This window comes from Pseudonaja textilis, chromosome 2 (genome assembly GCF_049901715.1).
Source record: "Pseudonaja textilis isolate UNSWEBS1 chromosome 2, rPseTex1.2, whole genome shotgun sequence".
NCBI lineage: Eukaryota > Metazoa > Chordata > Lepidosauria > Squamata > Elapidae > Pseudonaja > Pseudonaja textilis.
The window spans coordinates 49,845,110-49,865,222 of record NC_141991.1 but is presented as its reverse complement, the minus strand read 5'-3'; the positions used below and the strand labels follow the sequence as shown (position 1 = coordinate 49,865,222).

Sequence of the window (20,113 nt, the reverse complement as noted above, 5' to 3'; positions counted from 1 at the left end):
CAGTAAACATACTTTTCTTCCACTGGTAATTCCCATTGTTACATATCAATTGTCTTGTTTCAACTTCTACATTCATTTTTTCATTTAAACATGGGCTTGTTCATTTCCTGTATCATAAAATCATAATTTCTATATAAGCCTTAAGAGATTTTCTGTTATAAGCATTCCAAATTGGTCAAAACTTTAAATATGCCATCTTGTTTTATTAGAAAGTGAGAGAAATGATCATGACTGAAATACTGTATAGAAAAACTCCTACCTAGGCAAAGAAGACTGAAATGTTTAATACTGAAAAGTAAGATAATATTTGGAAGCAGCTTAGACAAATGCCTCCCTAATTAGTTGAAGTGTGAGGAGGAGGGGAAAGATAGCATAATGAAACTTGCAAGATTCTTTTATTCATATTTACTTCAGCAAAATATATTTCTAGTCTTCCATTGGCATTTATTTTTGGCCTGTCTAGCAGAACTAACAGTTTTTATAATTCCTTTTTTAACTATATTGCTTATTTAAAAACACTGAAACCATTGAGACATTTCTGAACATTCTAGTGAAAAGGTCTTAAAAATATTTCAGCTTTCCTAGATTGCAAATTAAAACTTGCAGTCCATATGAATAATTTCTCCTACGATTAATTTTTAGCATGTTTGCTTTCAAGAAAATAAATATTCAACAACGAAGCAAGAAAGGAGAAGCCTGAGGGTTTTCTTCTTTTATATTTGTAACATATTTTTAATCGGCTGCATGTAACTGAATACTGTTTGGCATTGATTGAACAGTTGTATCAGACTTGGGTATTTACGCAGGCTTTCTGAGAATCCTGTTCCTTCTATAGTAGTCTAAATGTTAATATGGTCCAATCTGCAACTCGGATAACAACTTGATAGTAGATTAAAACTGGACAGTCAGTCCAAATTTTGCTTATTTCTTATATGCATAGCATATTTTAATGCTATTATCAGTAGTATTAAAATATGCCTGATACTATGTCTCATATATTTCTTTGGGACAGATCCAAATTAATCAGGATAAATTATTTTGCTTAAGAGACTATGTAACCTTTTTGCAAGAAAAGCTATTAAAAGCTTACAATTTATATCCAATATAAGGAGACAGGCCTATTGAACCCAATAGTTCATTCCCTCCTTAAAAACCAAGGATATAAAAGCTTCCAGACACAAAGGAGGAAATGCTTGACATTTATTACCTCTATTAATTGTTTCATCAGCATCCCTTTGAAAATCTTCAACTATATTGCAGAAAAGTCGTCTAGTTCTAAGTATTCAGTTTTAATTTCTGTCTTGCTAAACTTTCTTTAATCTTTTTAATTGGCTTGTTCAGTAATAATTTGATTATAAATTTCATAATCTGTGTTGCATCTAACAACTCTATAATAGCCTTAGATTTCCTGAAGATAAATTGTGGCTTAATATTATATACAAACTAGCCATTATGGACATTGTTCAATAGACAGTTCTCAGTGCCAGTTTTTCCTGTGTTTATTTTTATTCTGCTCTTAATGTTTTCTTCCAAACTTCCAGAAACCGTAAGTGGATATTTGTTGTTGCTTGAAACAATTCCCTCTAGATTTGATAAAGCATATTGTACTATACATTATTCTACTGACAGCCAGCAGTTCAGTTCTCACCAGTCAAGGTTGATTCAGCCTTCCATCCTTCCAAGGTCAGTAAAATGAAGACCCTGATTGTTGGGGGCAACTTACTGACCCTGTAAACCCCTTAGAGTGGGTTGTAAAGCCCTGTAAAGTGGTACATATATCTAAGTGCTATTGCTATACAGCACACACACACACACACACACACACACACACACACACACACACACACACCAACAGCAGTGCTATTCTTGTCATTGTCTAAGTGATTCTTCCTTAGATAAAATCCAGAGAAATCACAATCTAGCTTATACTTTTCCATCAAAATATTAACCAGTCTGATCCTGTGATAGAGAAGGCCTAATTTCCCAAATAAAAGTTGAAAGCATAGTGCTTAGTTTGCAAAAATGTGGTCCCAGGCATACTATGGGGTAAGGCATAAGACATTGTTAGTGTTTGGGGATAAACCCCCGAGCAGAGTACACAGCAGCAGTCTAACCAGGCAGCCAAATGAGAGAGAGAGGCTGGGCCCAAGAGTATACACACACTAGAGACAAAAACACTGTTTGTGGTTTTAAATAGATATTTAATTCACACAGAGATTGAGAAGAGTCATTCAGTCCATATGTCAGTATCCAGTATATCCATCCAGTTACCTAGTCTATAAACAGTAAATACAATGTCTTTAACTGCTTGTAAATCTTCTTCTTCTGATACCTTTCTCTCATAGACAATGCTGAGTATGAATAGCTCACCAAGTAAACACAGTCCTTTTGTTCAGTAGAGAGAAATATCTTGCACAGTAGACATCTCATACAGGAGTAAACAGCAGGCAAACAGCAGACAGACCAGAGACCAGTAACACCAGGAACCAGGAATCAGAACAGGAACTCGAAACCAGGATCAGAAACCAGGAAGTGTTACGTCTCTCTCACTGCCTCTTATTGCAGCTTACAACCGCACCCATAATTATGCAATGACATTGCAGTTTTGAGCTTAAAGCTGCAAACACTTAAACCTAGGTTTCATATATTCATTCACCCAAACCAGTTGGTGTATCCATATACCTAACAGACATAAACAAGAAATACTTGTAGATAGTATTGCTAAAAATGTATTGCTGAAGTTAGAAGAGTGCTGGAAGAACCATGTTATAGCATATGTAGAGATAGTGTGGTTAAACTATAATTTAGGAATAGTGTGTGTGTGTGCATGTATGCATGCATATGTAGAAATGCTGACTTGCAAAAACATCGGTTTCAGAACATGGAATATCTTGTGATATTGTAATGTCAGATATATTATAACTTGTAAATATTGTATAAAAAGCACTGGTAGGAACTGGTAGTTTGAGAGAGATCTCCTTGTGTTCTTTTGCTACAGAATACAATTTATTTTACAATCTTCACCTCGGTGAGTTCACGTCAGCGAAGTGTTGTGGCTTAAGGTTGGTAATATGTATCAAAAATTAACAGCAACCTGTACATAATTTTTTTAAACTATGCATGTTTGTTTGTGTTGTATGTATGTATGTATGTATGTATGTATATGTGCAATATGTATATATGTTTTCTGAGGTTTTCGCAGGTATTTGTATGTGGATCTTTGGTTATTCGGGTTTTCTCCCGCGTAAAATTTGACGTATCCTGGCAATGTTTCGACGAAATCTCATTCGTCATCTTCAGGCTTGTGTCTTTGGCTACTCCGAGAAGCACAAAGCCGAAGACACAAGCCTGAAGATGACGAATGAGATTTCGTCGAAACGTCCCCAGGATATTTCCAATTTTATGTGAATTTTATGTTACCCGAATAACCAAAAATCCATATATATATATGTATGTATGTATGTATTAATGTATGTATGTCTGTATGGTATTCAGCTTTGTATGGGTATTTTCCCACATCATTATAGTTGTGCTTTTAAAGTTGTAGCAATGTTTTGGCAGAATCTCATCTGCCATCATCAGGCTTCTGTATTGTGTTCGTCTGTGAGTCAGACTTTCATAGTTGTTTCAGTTTTAAATTTGGGGCTAGCCTACTGCTGTGCCAGAATGGTTTTTTCTTCATCCTGATTGGTTGGGAGTCTTGGTCTGTGTTTATTGGTCTTGGAGTTTGCTGTGTTCTGCTTGATTGGTGTTTCTAATATCTTCTGTCTGTTTTGTGGCTTTTTTGTGTCTTGATTGGCTGGCAACATTGTGTTCCTGTATTGGAGGCTTTTAGTGCAGCTTGGCTCCAAGTAAATGGATGGCTATCATTTGTTAGGAAGCTAGGTTTCATCTGGGTGCCTGGTTGGGGTGTGTTTGAGCTGTAGGTATCAGGGGGGATCTGTTTGTGCCCAGGTGTTTGCGTGGCTAGTGGTGTGGAGATTTTTTTTATTTGTGAGTGCAGGCTTCCAAATGATTGACAGTCTGGTGGAATCATCTCTTCTATTCATGCTTTCAGGTCTTTTTTCAATCTCTATGGTTTCTCTGATAATTCTGTGGCTGGGGTTTTCTGTAGAGGCTAGGGTTTTGGTGCCATTGAAGTTGATGCTATGACCTGTGGCTTTCATGTGTTGGACTAGTGAGGAAGTATGTTCCAACTTTTTTATTGCATTTTTGTGTTCATCTAGGTGGGTACTTATTCTTCTATTGGTCTGTCCAATGTATGTGGCCGGGCATGATGCACAGGGGACTTCATATATAACTTGGTTTTCCAGTCAATTTTATCTTTGGAGTTTCTAAAGATGGCTGCTATTTTTCTGTCTGTTTTGAAGGCCGTCTTGATGTGATGCCTGTGTAGTATCTTACTGATTTTGTCTGTAGTACCTCTTATGTAGGGCAGGACAGCTGTTCCATAGGTCTGTTCATCTTCTAGGTCTCCATTATGTCTCAGTGGGTTTTTGTGGATCAAGCCGGTGATTTTGCTTTTGTGGAAGCCGTTGGCTGTCAGTACTTTAGTCAGGGTGCATAGTTCAGTCTTTATGTGTGTCTTGTCTGCCAGGCATTTGGTTCTAGCAATGAGTGTTTTGGACACGGAGTTTATCTGTGCTGGGTGGTGGTGGGATTGGGCATTGAGGTAGCGGTTGGTGTGTGTTTTCTTCTGGTATATAGTGTGTCCTATTGTGCCATCTGTTTTTTTTGTAGATTAGTACATCTAGGAATGGTAGTTGTTTGTTTGTTTCCGTTTCCATGGTAAACTTGAGTTTGGGGTGTGTGCTGTTTAGGTGTGTTAGGAAATTGTGTCATCAATGTATCTTAACCATAGTTTGGGTTTGTGGGTAGCATTAGCCAGGGCTCTGGATTCGAAATCAATACCCTGATAGACTAACATTAATTCAGAATGGTTCTGATTAGAGCCATATCTGGTCAGCCAAGTGCCTGACAACCACTATATGGCACGGAAGAGATATCTATATATCTTTGCTACTATCTCTAGGTACCGTAGATTAGTTTTTGCGCCTTAGTTTTCCGTTATAACAGTGAAAACATTAAATGCGTAATTATTATATTTGGGGGGGCGTTCTTTTTATAATTTAATCTTTCCTTATATGCTTAAAACTGTCAGTAAGGGCTATCCCAAGATATTTGGCTGCCCAAGGTGCAACATCAGCAAATAGGCATATTTCCCTAGCCTAGGCTAATTAGGGCCATAAAATAGAAGAGTCCCACAAACCATCACACATGTAATTAACTGTGTCTTTCATGGGATTCAAAATTAATCATCTGATATACTTGCCTTATTACAGTTAATAGTTAGGAATCTGCTTTTCCCGGAAGAAAGTAGGGTAAGCAGAGAAACAATCTGATTTCATGAGATCTTTCAGGACTTGACAAAATAACCAGGTAATAGTCATTACAAATCTACAGGGAAGCAATCATCCAGGATAATCAGAGTTTGTACAATTTATATATTATGTTCTAATGAGATTTGATTACGGATCAAATTTTTAAGCATGTATAAAAATGTGACAAACTTCATTTTGGTTAATTAGGCTACTTCTCTAAAAAGTTGATCCTTGGGTTGAACAACCCAGATTTTTCTTTCCTAGAAAAGAAATTTCCTATTCTGGATTGGAGTCTAAAGAATTTGAGCAGACAAAAGGTAATTGTAGGAATCAGATCTTTAAAGTGAAATAATTACTGGATATTAAGAAAAATAAATAAAAATAATGATGTTCTTCTAAACAATTTTACTTTCATTAAAATAGTACCAGCAGATGGCAGTAATAGTTTAAACAATTTTCTCTTGGTGTGAAGGTTACTTATTCATAATAAATTGAATCAAGACCACATTTATGAAACAAGATGCAGCCTTTTTATCTTCCCTGTGATATTTATTTTGCTTCTTTTGATGATGGAGTAAAAGGTTATAATCCTGTTGCTGCCAAATATTGGAAGGTAAGATCTGAAATTCATTGATAGCAAAATAAGCCCAATAATTTTGAAAATTATTGAGAAGTAGACACTTCTCTTCCTCATATTTTTTTTTTCCTTCATCAGGGCTTTTATTTCAGCTTCATTCTTTTTTTTATACTATAGTATGTGTTTTTCCATAGCCAGTTGAGTTTATTCCTGTTTTTATTTAAAAAAAATTTAGTATGCTCATTTCAGATTAAGCTTTTCTATTTTTGCCTTGGCTTCACATATTGGGTCTTTCCACTGTATATATGATGCCTAATGTTTTAAACAGTGTCATAATATTTTCATGCAATATTAAAGACCTGAGGTATTTATTTAAAAAAAATTGCAGCATGGAAACGGTATTTATTTTTACAAGAAACTCATATAGCTCTTGATTTAAAATTTTTTAAAAAAAATGATATAGAGAGCTCTGATGTTCTTGGGATCTGTTAGGGCCACTCTTCCAACTTTAGAGTCACAGCCCCGAGGGCTTCTACCCCACTATAATCACTTTGGCCTTTATTTTCCTCATACCTCCTATGCCTATACTCTATGGCTACCTACATGCTCTGATGCCTTCAGAATTTTAACATTAAATTTGTAAAGGAAACCATGTTTCCTAAATTTCAAAAATCTACTTGACTGAAGAAGAAACAGATCTACGGTTGCTCCAAAGATACACTTTTCTTGTAAAATAAAATACTTGGCATTGGTTGGCTTGGGAGAACCAATCTAAAATTTCAGCAGAAAGATCACCATAATGTCCTGCCTGCTGTCTTAAATATGTGTAAAAAAATTAGCCTATTAATCATAAAACAGATTGAAGGAAGCTATAGAATAAGAAGCTTCCCACTTTAAATTACTAAGCAACTATAGCACATGAAGCAGGTCTTTTGAATTATTTACACCAGAGGTTGCCAACCTTTTGGACCTCAGGGACCACCAAACTCATAATTTTAAATCCCAGGGACCTCTAAGCGGTTATGTGGGTGTAGCCTAATTTGTGGGTGTGGCTTGGTAGTCATGTGACTGGCTGGGCATGGCTTGTATGTAAATATTATAAATATTTATATAAATATTGATTTTTTTTTTATAAAAAAGAGCAATTTTTACCCAAAATCAGGCAAAGCAGGCAGGCAAGTTGAGTTGCTCACAGAATCATTCAGTGATCTATCTATCTGCCATCAGCTAGCTCAATCTGCCACATAAAATTTGCTTGCCGTGAGTCTGCACTGAATAATAGAAACTTCAGTCCTAAGGAAGGTTTGGCTGTGCTTAAAAGCAGAGCCGAAGAGCTAAAGACTAGCTAGAAAGCAAGAAATCCAACCATTTCCTGCTTCCTAGCTAATCTAAATCTCCAGCTGATGGTCCGAAAAAGGAAAATTTAGCAGGCAAGTTTACCAGGTAAGGAGTGAGCAGGGAGGGTTCCTGCAGGCCATGTGGGCAGCACAGCCTTGTGTTTCTGAACAGCCTGGATTAATTGCTTGGGGGCGGGTTGCTCCAGGGGTGAGATTTCTCTGCGGCCCACCAAAATTTTCTCACGGGCCACCAGTGGGCAAACGCTGATTTACACAGCCCTATTGCATTTGCTAGAACATAATGGAAGTTTGCTTCCCTTTAAAAAAAATAAAATCAACTCCTATTGTAAGATTTCTAAGATGGTATGCATTTTGATCCTGGACTGCAACAATTACCAGTGCTTGTTCCTGTTCAGATATAGCAAACATCTTTAAACTGATGAAAAAGAATTTGATAAAGTTCATTCTATAGCTGTCACATTTCAAAACCTTCATAAACCCATTTTGAGCATCAGTAATATACAATAGGTTTAGCTAAAATGTAAAATTAATAATACTTTGAAGTATAAGATATTCTGCCTTTCCCAATTAAGCATGGAGATATGGAACATAATTCAGTGTAATTTATTTGAAATGTTTGAGAACAGTATAAGACTATTATGCAAAAATATTTAATCACTAATACAGTATTTTTAATAAATGAAAACCATAAAATTTTTCTAACATTTTGGCAAGTATTTGTCAGTTCAGTAGTTCACAACTTCAGCACACAACCCTTGGTATATTTACTGAGAAATAGTCCCACTATGTCATTTGGATTTATTCCCATGTGTTGTAAGATTGTAAAAATCGTTAAGATTGCAATTTAATGTATTTTCTATTGCATCTCCTTTGTAAGTATTACTCCAGTTCCAGTCTGGAACATTGCATTAAACCGTAAGTCACTGGATCTGTTTCCCTTGATTGGTGAACATTTTCCAGAATAAAGCAAGTTAAATAAATTACAAGTTTGAAACATGATCATTATATTTTAATCCTATACATACAGAAATGTCCTAAACAGTGATATTGGTAATTAATACTTTTTTAAAAAAAAGAAGTAAAATAACCTACTATATACTGATTATTTTAACATTACTTATGTAACAGATTGTGAAACATAAAAACCTGACACCTTATTTACTCCACTATTTTTTCTGTAAACATAAAATGCTTGATGTACATATTTTGCCAATATTACTGTTGTACTGAGGTTAGACTCTATACTGTATGGAAAATAATAGTAATTATATTTCAGTGCACTAAGTTGCATATTATAGGCCCATTTATAAGAAATCAGCAAAATACTGAATTTATTGTTGTTCAAACCTATTTGTAATTTTTTTACTCAATTTCCCAGCTTATTCACATTTTCCCAACTTTAACTTTAAAGCTAATCAAAGAATAGCTGGACATTTTTCTGAGATGTTAATCAGAACACTTTGCAATTGAGTTGATAGAATAACAATAGGTGCTACAGACACAACAGAGAATTATAGAATGGTACTGGTGCTAAAGAAGCCAATGCTTTATTGGGAGGTCTGTTATAAGAAAATATCTGAATCATGGTTTTAATCATGGCAATCATGGCTTATTTTAATCACAATTAGCTTAAGAAATTTAAATTCCTGATAAAACATTATAAACATGAAAGTGAGTTAATTTAAAAATCTGCCCTTTCTAATGTTTTCTAGTGGTGCTCCCTATTTCAAATTTTTGCTAAGGTTGCTAATGTTTTGTTTACATCTAAATCATATGTATTCTGAATTTTAATATAAAAAGCATATTAAACAAGTTTCTTACACAGAATTCATGACAGAAAGTATATAGTCTCAGTGGTGGCAACAGAATATGATGCTTTTGTCAAAATGAGAAAAAAGAGTCATCCTCTAATTTGTCCCTATTTTATGTATTTGTGATGTCACAAGACATGTATATATAAGAGGGGTGGAGCTTGTGGCTTCTTTTATTATTTGCAACCCTTTCCCTGTCAGGCATCTCCATCTGTACCTGCAATGGAGGCTAGAAATATGAGCAATCATGGAAAATGAAAAAGAGAAGGTTCATTTGCTGCTCACCCAAATAATTTCCCCAGGATAGGTCTTGATTATAATTTTTATTTATAAAATGTAAGAGAAACCAAAACATGTAAAGAGAGAGCACCATTTTATATACAAACTGATATGTTACCTTAGAAAGGCTACACAAGCAAAACAATTGTTTAAATGACCTTAAAATATTTCAGCTGTCAGTTTTTGTGTTTCCATGCTCTTCTAATGTTTATTGAATCTGCTTATTTCACAGCACAATCATATGAAGTTTTAGATTTACCCTATTAATGAAGTGCCAATTTTCAAATTATTATCTTGTATCTATGCACTTGGAGGAACCTATTTTATTGCATTAGCCATGTTGACGTGTATCTTTTCACCCTAAAAATGTAAATCAAGCTGTATTTAAGATTCCTGCCGGCTTAGTATTTTAGTTTATCCTAAAATATAGCACTACTTTATAAATGGTTGGACATCACTTGAGTTCTCATTATTTTTGAACACCATCCACTGTCGAATACCCTACTTGCAAGTGATGTACTTAATGTAATGTACTTATGTCAAATCACCAGGTAATAAGTTGTAACTTCAGACTTTTTAAAACCTTGCTTTACGTAACTTCCTGACTTTGATACTTTAAAAATGCCATGCAGATAGCTTTTGTTAAGTTGCCATTTGACACATCAAATGTGGGAATTTTATAAATAGGGACACCTGCTATATAATATGTCTAAAACTGGTAGTTTAGAAATCTTGTCTACCAACAGGACGTGAAATATTTGGTCAAGTACCTGTCTCAGTCATTGAGACATTTACAGACTATCACAAGACTATAGTTGTCACACATTCCAAATCACACATACCGGCAGTTACAGTATTATGGTCAACAGATACAAATATAATAGGGATTGAATTGACATTGTCACAAAAATATTAAAAAGTGCTTCTTTCTCCACATATGGATGCAAATACATACATAAAAGACACTGAAAGCCTCATGAAGTTTTTGTCAGACATTGCTTTCTAATTCTCTGTCATTCTCCCAAGAATCTGTCTCTTCCATGTGATCACACTCAAGGCTAATTTCACTAGTGTCCATGCTACAGTTTGATCCACTGTCTGATTGGTCCATTTGTTCTGACTTGGATTCTTGCTGGAATATTCTGTTCCTACTTGATGTTATTACAGGTCCTTCCAAATCAAGGACTCCATTCTCACCCGAGGCATGCAAAATCAGTTCTTTGGCTTGACGGATAGAGTTGAGCCAGAGTTGTTTATTGAAAGTATCATTTGCTTGTAATGAGTGGGATTGACTTTGTGATCCATTTTTGAAGCTGATTCTAAAGAAGTTTTTAACTGCAAGAAAGGAACTAAATCAGTACATGGAATGCTTTCTGTAAGATTATTTAAATGCTGTGTTAATTTTGAAAATGTTGGATTTTGATTTGTAATTTTCTACAAAATGCTAAGGATTTAAAACAATGGCACATTATTAATAATTTAAGAACTGGGATTCTCTACGTACCAGCTATATGAAGGATATGTTAAAATAGCTCCTTAACAAAACAGCAAAATGGATAGAATTTTAAATGAATAAAATTCTGAAATGTCATTATTTGACAAACATCAAAATAATCTAACCAATTCTTACTTCTCTCATTGTTGCTAAACGCACCACGTATGGATCCACCTAATCGCACCTCTCCGTCTTGCAAGTCTTCCAGCGTAAGATCCTTCACAGGGATGGGCTGGCGATACATTTGATAGCAGAGTTGTTCATTATGAAGAATTGCCCGAGTAATTACTAGCACTTCTTGGAAAAGAAAGACATGAAATTTCTAGGAGAAAAGGAAAAAAGCTTGAGTGTCTTTTCTAGAAGTTTCTAAATTTCTTATTTAAAAACAACCATTTACTCTAGAAAAAAAACAAATATTCAATTTCCCTCCCTCTTGTTGTGATCCACCGGCAACCTGTGGAGACAGCAGCAGAGTCAGACAGTGGGGAGGAACATGGGCCAGTACAGGAGTCTGGGGAGAACTTGGACATGTATCCGATACAGAGAGGGGGCCAGAGCCATCTGGGAGTTATGTGCTGACTCCGGAGCCTCCAGAATCTGACAGCAGTGAGGCAGAGGAACAAGGGGAGCCTGTTCCCAGTGCGCATGTGCGCAGAGCTGTCAGAAGGCAAGAACAGTTAAGACAGGAGTGACTCAGGAGTAAGACTTGGAGGTGATTGGCCCTCCCATAAGATGAGGAGCAAAGGGACACGAACCTTTGCAGGAAGCAACTTTGTTCGTACTGGTCAGTTTGAAATCTGAAGTTCTGTGTTAAATTTGCTGTTTGGCACTGGCAGCATTTCAAGGAAGATAAAGGTGTGTGCTTATCACACTTATCCTGAAGGACTCTGGCAGACTTCCATGGGACTATTTACAAACTCTTTAGAATTTCTTGTACTCCTTCCTGATGCTATTATCTTTTAATACTGCTACATCTATTGCCACTGTTATCTGCTAGTCATTGTCTACTACCATGTTGTCTAGTTGATTGGCCAGTACCTGTCTGTCTGGATCCAGAAGTTCCACAGTACCTTGGTGCTATTATTCTCCACAGCCATCTGCGAGGGACGTCTCATTTGGACTTGGGATGGTCTAGCTAGCTCATACACTGTGCAGATGTTCTTATACACAGTGTCAACTACTTGGTTGTGCTGTTGAATGTATGGTGTTAGTATGTCTTGCACCTCTGCATAATTTGCATCTTGGATCCTCTTAAGTGCAATCGGATCTCTTAAGTGCAGTCGGATGCTTCCATGGATCTAGTGCTCAGTGGCTGTTCTTGTGCTGCTCTGATCTGTCTCTCAGTCAGCCCTTCCCAGCCATTGGTAGGACTTCCCAATGTCTGCCACTTTAGCTATCTGTTGATGGTACATCCCATGCAGGTCTTGTCTTCCCATGGCACTTTATCTTTCTCCTTGACTTTCTTCTCATGTCTGCTGTTGCTTCAGGCATTTTCTTTGAAGCTTGTTTTTGGCTGTCATCTTACTGATGTATTCCTGGATGCTATGGGTTTCAGACTTCGATACTCAATAGATCCCACTCCTCCCTCTTTCTACCTGGTGCACAATCTCTGTTGGACTTGTTGAACATTCCATATATTGTGAGAAGGTTCTGGATCTTCATGTTCTGTTTTGACCAGCTCATTCTCCCAGTAAGATACCTGATGGCTCACATAGTGTATTTGTTGATGGCATGGATCTTGTTCTTACAATTAAGTTGAGTCTTTAAGATCTGTCTTATCCTTTGATGGTGGTACTTGTGATGCCACACTTCTCCAGTCCTAATGAAATCCCAATATCCTCACTGTAAATGTGTGTCAGATGGATGTCTTGCTCACTCTTGCATGCAGTTTTATGTCATCTATGTACAGATAATGGCTGATGGTAGTTATCCATATCACTCCTTGTGATTATCTGGTAGAGGAGATTCAAACCTGTGTAGCAGCAGGGTCAATATATCGCCTTGGAATATATGCACTTGATGGTTAATTTGAGAGTATGGTTAATTTGAGTAACAATCTGTTGATGTATAAACCAACATTCAAAGGAAAGAGAATAAACTATCCCAGTATTTTTTAAATTCCTTACCGCTCCCCTGTTGTTTTTTAGTTCACCATGACAGCAAACAACACGTGACTCATCTATCAGGGAGTCCCTTTGGGTATCATCAAGATATATCAGCCTCTCTTTGTAATACTGACATTCAGATTCTCCTGTCTTTTTATTGATTTCTGCTACTATGCCTTGAACAATATTCATCTAGAGAAAAAATAAAGAGATTATTTACAAGGAGGTCAATTTCCAACACAGGTTGACAAATAGCTGCTAAAACAAGATCTATTGAAAATTAAGTTTTCAATATTTTTCTGGCACAGTGTTTCTCAACTTCTGGCAGCTTGAAGGTTTGTGGACTTTAATTCCTAGAATTCTTCATCCTGCATAGGAAACCCTGTTCTAGATACTACTGAGTGGTTCAACTGAATGTGCAGGAATGATATCTGCAGGAATTTCTTGGTTATCATTAGAAGAAAATATTCATAGCTCAGGGTTGAAATGAGGGGTCCTTGGTGCTCTCTGAGCTTAATTGTTTCCTTGCAGACATTTCATTACCCAAATTAGGCGACATTATCAGTGCTGGACAAGTGAATGACATGTCTGCAACAACCTCAGGGAGCATGAAGGATCTTTCTCTTCTTGGTTATGTTTTGCAAGCATATGCATATGATAATCAATATGAATACATCCAGTCTTTGTTTAGTGACCAAGTTCCATTCCAGTGATCAGGTTGTTAAGTGAAATAATTGCTAAGCATACCCTTCATGCACACGCATGCGCGCACACACCACGGACACAGTGAAGATCAGGTGCTGCTGTCTCATTCAGATAAAGTTCTCTTGTATGGCATTAATCTCACTGTGGTGTACATTTTCAGGCGTATGAATTTCATCATAAATATGTGCGCTGGTTAGAATTTTTTTTTTACCCTTTATTACCATTGTATTTACAAGTGATCTCTAAATGTAGTAGTTGCTAAATGAATGACACTTTAGCACATTTATTCATTCAAGTAGACTGAATGAAGTAGCCTATATCATCAGAATCCTTTTACACATAAACAGCAGGACTTCGTTGTTTGATTTTCTAACTAAAACCACTAGTATTACGTGTGCTTGACCCCAAATCTGTGTTGTAACTTGCTATGCTATAATAAATAGGGATGATTTTCTAAATAAACTTAAGTGATTAAAGTTAGTCCTGCAGACTTCTGGTAAAAAACTGTTGTACTGAACTTTCACATCTGCATTAAGGGGAAGGAATTCTAACATTTATGGAAACCCTAAGCACTTAGTGTGTTTGCTATTGCAACATGGCTAACATACAATATTCCTGAATCCTTGGTCACCCTTTGAATATTTAAGCAGTAGCAACTATTTCCAGAGGATTAAAGAAAAGTTTTGGCATAAGTAGCTTTGGCATGCTTCTGTTTCTTAGAACTATATCTAAGAAGCAACACTATGGAAAGGAATATTTGAAGGTGGGATATTTAGCCATAAATACATACACATATACGCACAGTCATGGTAAGACATGGTTATGTGTTATCAGATTGATTGTTTCTGCTTCAACAGCTGAATACAATATATGGAACCATTAATATGACTAACTAATTTGGGTTGTGGAGGTCACATGACCTGCTGTGTCAAAGGAAAGAGACTACTTGATTCACTTCATTAAAAAGGGGGCTTGAAGGTAGATTCATCTCATACTGGGGCTGCTTAATCTGGAAGAACACTTAGCCAGCGGAGCAGGAGAAAGCACCTTTTCCACAGCCTCTAAAAACAGTATTGCTTTTCTACTTCTACATTGCTAATTAACTGTAAGTAATTTTGCATATCAAGCACCTACAGACTCACATACATACACACACTATTGTAATTCTAATCCAAGCAATTGCCTTGAAATGGATAATTAAACATTTTTTAAAAAATATCTCTACTTGCTATATTGTTGCTAAACACATACAGCTTCTTCAAGGTGCTGATAATCTGGATGATCATTTGGTGTGTGCCTCAAAATCTCTCTGAGTAGCAGTGGATATTTCACCAGACGGCTGCGTGGGATATCAAGGAAATTCCATAAATCTAATTTACGACTGAAAGGGGATTCCAAGCAGCGCTGTAGGAAGTCCTGCACTCGGTGGTCCTGTTTTTTATGATCCAGCAAAGCTTTAGCAGCCACTTGATTGCTACAGTAACTATCGTAAGCATTCAAGAACGGCAACTAAGGGAAAAAAAGAAAAATAATAGGTGGCAAGAGTTTTTGCATGTTATATTCAAACATATTTGTTGCTTTCAGATAGGTTTGTTTTCCAATCTTTAAATCTGCTAGTCTAAGGTTCTAATTATGCAGTATTGTAAATTCTAAAACCTTTATTTTCCTACCTACAGTTTAATGGATTTAAAAATGGTTATTGTGGCCTTGTATCCAACGATGAGTTTAAAAAGCACATTTTCTGAATAAGTCCAATATATTTGAGCTAATATAACGATGAAATATTCTGAAGCAGGTTGATATATATTACCTTAGAATGTTATGTTTAACACTGTGCAATGATTATATATCACAAGCATTGCTCATTGGCCACAAGCAAAGCTTATAAAATAGACATTTCTTAATATATGAAATTTTGAAAAGAGTTTGAAATTTTTAATTTAGCCATAATCTTCTACAGTGTTGGAAAGGTGCCTTAAGTGTTAAAATCACAGGTCCTTTTCTTTAAAAAAGTATAACTTTTCCAACTATATTAACTCAAATATTCACAAATCCTGTTATTCATGTTTCTGTAAACATGTTTGTAATGCCAAATAAGATCAGTATTGGAAAAATAGGAACAAGAAAACATATATGAGTATTTTACATACCCAGCTCACAAGAATGTGACCAACTGATTCAGTAGATCCATCAGACTTCCTAATTTCCTTCAGTCTCTTAAGAAGATCTGATGAAAATAAAATACTGAATATTATGGAAATAAAAGGAAGACTTGGTTTATGAATCATTCACTGATATTGTTCATAACATGGCAAGCCAGGCGTAGCAGACAATGTAACCCTGGCTTTTACAATGGACTAGGCTTTTGAACTTTTCTGTGAATCAAACATACTGGGTTTCCCTATATTTTGGCTAAACAACAGAAAAGGGAAGCTTGTCAATTTAGTAGTAGTTTCTACTAATAAAAACTTTGCCAAATGACATTAAACTCCCTATCATTTTTATAAGAAAGTCAAGTGGCTGCAACATACCTAATAGTTTCTTCATACATCCGTTTTGACTGCTGCATTGACAGTTTCAGTTTTGATAAGAGCAGAATGATTTGGTATTTCTTATTACAAAACATTTCCACATTTAAGCAACCAGCCCACCCTCTAAAGATGAAACAATTAGAGGAAAAGCAAAACAACCAATAGCATGATCCTCACTTCAGAAATGACCTTTTTTGCAATAATGTTAAGCCTTTATTCTAATACTGCTGCTAAATTTGAAATCAGTCCCTCCCTTCATAGCACCCTTAAAAAAAGACAGCAGTAATTTCAGGAAGTCCCAAAAGTAGCTCAATAGAGAGAAAAAAAACCAAAGACACACATACCATAATTTTACAAATCTGAATAAACTGAAATAGTCAGCTATGTAAAATAACTTCTGGTATGTACTCCAGAATTACTAATAGTATTATTAGTGGTGTTGTTATTGGATGCTGATGGTGATGGACAATTTGGTTTTACTAGGAATACTCAATTCCATAATGAAACATTAACAGATTCCAACCAATTCCAAGAAAAAAGTCATCCTCCATAAACATAAACCTACATAAATATTATAGAAAAATGTAAATATTGGACATTGCTGCATATTTCAGCTTATAGATTTTGCACACTACTATAAAATTGTATACAACCATTTCTCCAATATACTGAATGCAAGAAAATATACCTTCATGAAGAGGAATTAAAGAATCTAGTGTTCCAAAAATTTGCTTTAATTCTTCTTCAGACATTATAGATAGCTTAAGCATTGGATCATGGTACGCCTGTGAAAAGACAGAAAAGCCATACAATAAGCAAATATTTAAAATCTTATTAGTGATCATATACGCTGCTCAAAAAAATAAAGGGAACACAAAAATAAGACATCCTAGATCTGAATGAATGAAATGTTCTTATTAAATAATTTGTTCATTACATAGTTGAATGTGCTGACAACAAAATCATACAAAAATTATTAATGGAAATCAAATTTAGCAACCCATGGAGATCTGGATTTGGAGTTACAAATCCAAACAAATCCAAGTGGAAAGAAACAATACAGACTGATCCAACTTTGATGTAATGTCCTTAAAGCAAGTCAAAATGAGGCTCAGTAGTGTGTGTGGACTCCACGTGCTTGTATGACCTCCCTACAACACCTGGGCATGCTCCTAATGAGGTGGCGGATGGTCTGAGGGATCTCCTCCCACACCTGGACTAAAGCATCCCCCAACTCCTGGACAGTCTGTGATGCAACGTGGCGTTGGTGGATGGAGCGAGACATGATGTCCCAGATGTGCTCAATTGGATTCAGGTCTGGGGAACAGGCGGGCCAGTCCATAGCATCAATGCCTTCATCTTGCAGGAACTGCTGACACACTCCAGCCACATGAGGTCTAGCATTGTCATGTATTAGGAGGAACTCAGGGCGAACCGCAACAGCATATGGTCTCAACAAGGGATCTGAGGATCTCATCTTGGTACCTAATGGCAGTCAGGCTACCTCTGGCAAGCACACGGAGGGCTGTGCGCCCCCCTAAAGAAATGCCACCCCACACCATTACTGACCCACTGCCAAACTGGTCATGCTGGAGGATGTTGCAGGCAGCAGAACGTTCTCCACGGCGTCTCCAGATCCTGTCACGTCTGTCACATGTGCTCAGTGTGAACCTGCTTTCATCTGTGAAGAGCACAGGGCACCAGTGGCGAATTTGCCAATCTTGGTGTTCTCTGGCAAATGCCAAACGTCCTGTACGATGTTGGGCTGTAAGCACAACCCCCACCTGTGGACGTCAGGCCCTCATACCACCCTCATGGAGTCTGTTTCTGACCATTTGAGCAGCCACATGCACATTTGTGGCCCGCTGGAGGTCATTTTGCAGGGCTCTGGCAGTGCTCCTCCTGTCCCTCCTTGCACTAAGGCAGAGGTAGCGGTCCTGATGCTGGGTTGTTGCCCTCCTATGTCCTCCTCCACATCTCCTGATGTACTGGCCTGTATCCTGGTAGTGCCTCCATGCTCTGGACACTATGCTGACAGACACAGCAAACCTTGCCACAGCTCGCATTGATGTGCCATCCTGGATGAGCTGCACTATCTGAGCCACTTGTGTGGGTTGTAGACTCTGTCTCATGCTACCACTAGAGTGAAAGCACCACCAGCATTCAAAAGTGACCAAACCATCAGCCAGAAAGCATAGGAACTGAGAGGTGGTCTGTGGTCACCACCAGCAGAACCACTCCTTTATTGGGGATGTCTTGCTAACTGCCTAAGCTTTCCAGCTGTTGTCTATTCCATTTGCACAACAGCATGTGAAATTGATTGTCAATCAGCGATGCTACCTAAGTGGACAATTTGATTTCACACAAGTGTGATTGACTTGGAGTTACATTGTGTTGTTTAAATGTTCCCTTTATCTTTTTTTTGAGCAGTGTATATGCTCTAGCTTCTAGTCAAACCTTTTCTTCATTAGCATTGATCACAGAAATAGTATTAACCAGTTTCAGATAGAATACATAAGCATGCAATACCTTCTTTGCTAACTTTAAGTCTTCAATCAAGTCTTCTTCTCCTTGTGAAAGTTCAAATATTGCCTGTAATTTTGAAAACAATTTGAAAAAGAAAGTGGTATTTTTATAAAATAAACAAATGTACTCTTCTGATATTTCAGTTTGAAATAATGCTAAAGAAACATTTTTGTTTTCTTTTGCAAGGAAAAAAAGATGATAAAACCAATAATTATGTAGTCGTTCTGTTTTTTATGTATAAGTTATATTCCAATCTACAGCTTTTGTGTTGACAATGATTTTGTATGACTAATTATATAGTGCATTTTGCTACAACAGGAAAAGTTATAAAACAATGGATGCTAGTATAACAGATTCTGACTTTCAGATAGCATACTTCTTAATTAGAGAATATTATTTTTATAACAGTATTTCAGAATGAGTTTCATTTATTTACACATAGACACAATTTAAAGACTCCAAGTTATGACCAATAGTAGGGTGAAATCACCAGTGTTTATTTTGTCCATTTCCCCTATATGTTGCTTGAAATATTCAGTTATTATAGCCTGCCTGCCTGCCTTCCCTCCCTCCTTCTCATCAACTATCAAGATTTTTCAGTGGTGTACAAAAATATCATTATCCTCTTAAATGTGTGTAAAAAACATGCTGTTCTTGCTTTAGTTCTGGGGCACTCAATTTAACAGATTAAGAAAATAAAGTTTTGGCAATCAGACCCTATAATGAGATGGCATCATAGAATTCAGCATTACTGAGCAGTTTGTGAGGACCACAACTGGCCAGAGAGCCAATAGCTGCTAGAGAAACTAAGAAATGCTGTGTGCCTTTTGTGCAGATTCTGTTATTGTGATTTGTAACCAGTAATCAGGGAATGTGCACAGAGCACTACGTATAAAGCTTTAAAAAATAGATATTTTTTCCTTCCTTTTCATTCTGCTCAAAGGAGAAGAGGAGAAATGAGAAGACCTTGCTTCTTTTTGTCTTTTACAGGTAGTTCTCAACTTACAATCACTACTAAGCCCAAAGTTTGCATTGCTAAGCGAGGCAATAGTTAAATGATCTATTTATGACTTTTTTGCCACAGTTAAGTGAATCACTGCAGTTGTTAAATAAATCATGTGAGTCATTAAATGAATCTAGCTTCCCCAATTCATTTTGTTTGTTGGAAGCCATCTGGGAAGTTTATAAATGGTGATCACATGACCCTGGGATAGTGCAACTGTCATAAATACATGCCCAGTTACCAATTGCCGGAATTTTGATCATATGACCATGGGGAGGCTGCAATGTCGTGTGAAAAACAGTCATAAGTTATTTTTTTTCAATGCTTCTGTAACTTTGAACG

At 36.6% G+C, this 20,113-nt stretch overlaps 1 protein-coding gene across 5 annotated transcripts in view; it reads right to left on the bottom strand.

Moving 5' to 3' along the window:
* Positions 1–7,903: 7,903 nt before the first annotated feature.
* The window catches only part of ARHGEF3 (Rho guanine nucleotide exchange factor 3), a 139,188-nt gene continuing 126,978 nt past the window's right edge, over positions 7,904–20,113 (bottom strand). For all 5 annotated transcript variants that reach the window (XM_026723740.2, XM_087923848.1, XM_026723751.2 and 2 more), the window contains 7 exons: positions 18,772–18,834; positions 16,931–17,027; positions 15,862–15,938; positions 14,963–15,220; positions 13,028–13,198; positions 11,037–11,223; positions 7,904–10,741 (listed from right to left, as the gene is read on the bottom strand). In XM_026723740.2, the coding sequence (XP_026579525.2) occupies positions 10,395–10,741; positions 11,037–11,223; positions 13,028–13,198; positions 14,963–15,220; positions 15,862–15,938; positions 16,931–17,027; positions 18,772–18,834 (1,200 nt within the window). In that variant the 3' untranslated portion in view covers positions 7,904–10,394. The remainder of the gene's footprint in view (positions 10,742–11,036; positions 11,224–13,027; positions 13,199–14,962; positions 15,221–15,861; positions 15,939–16,930; positions 17,028–18,771; positions 18,835–20,113) is intronic.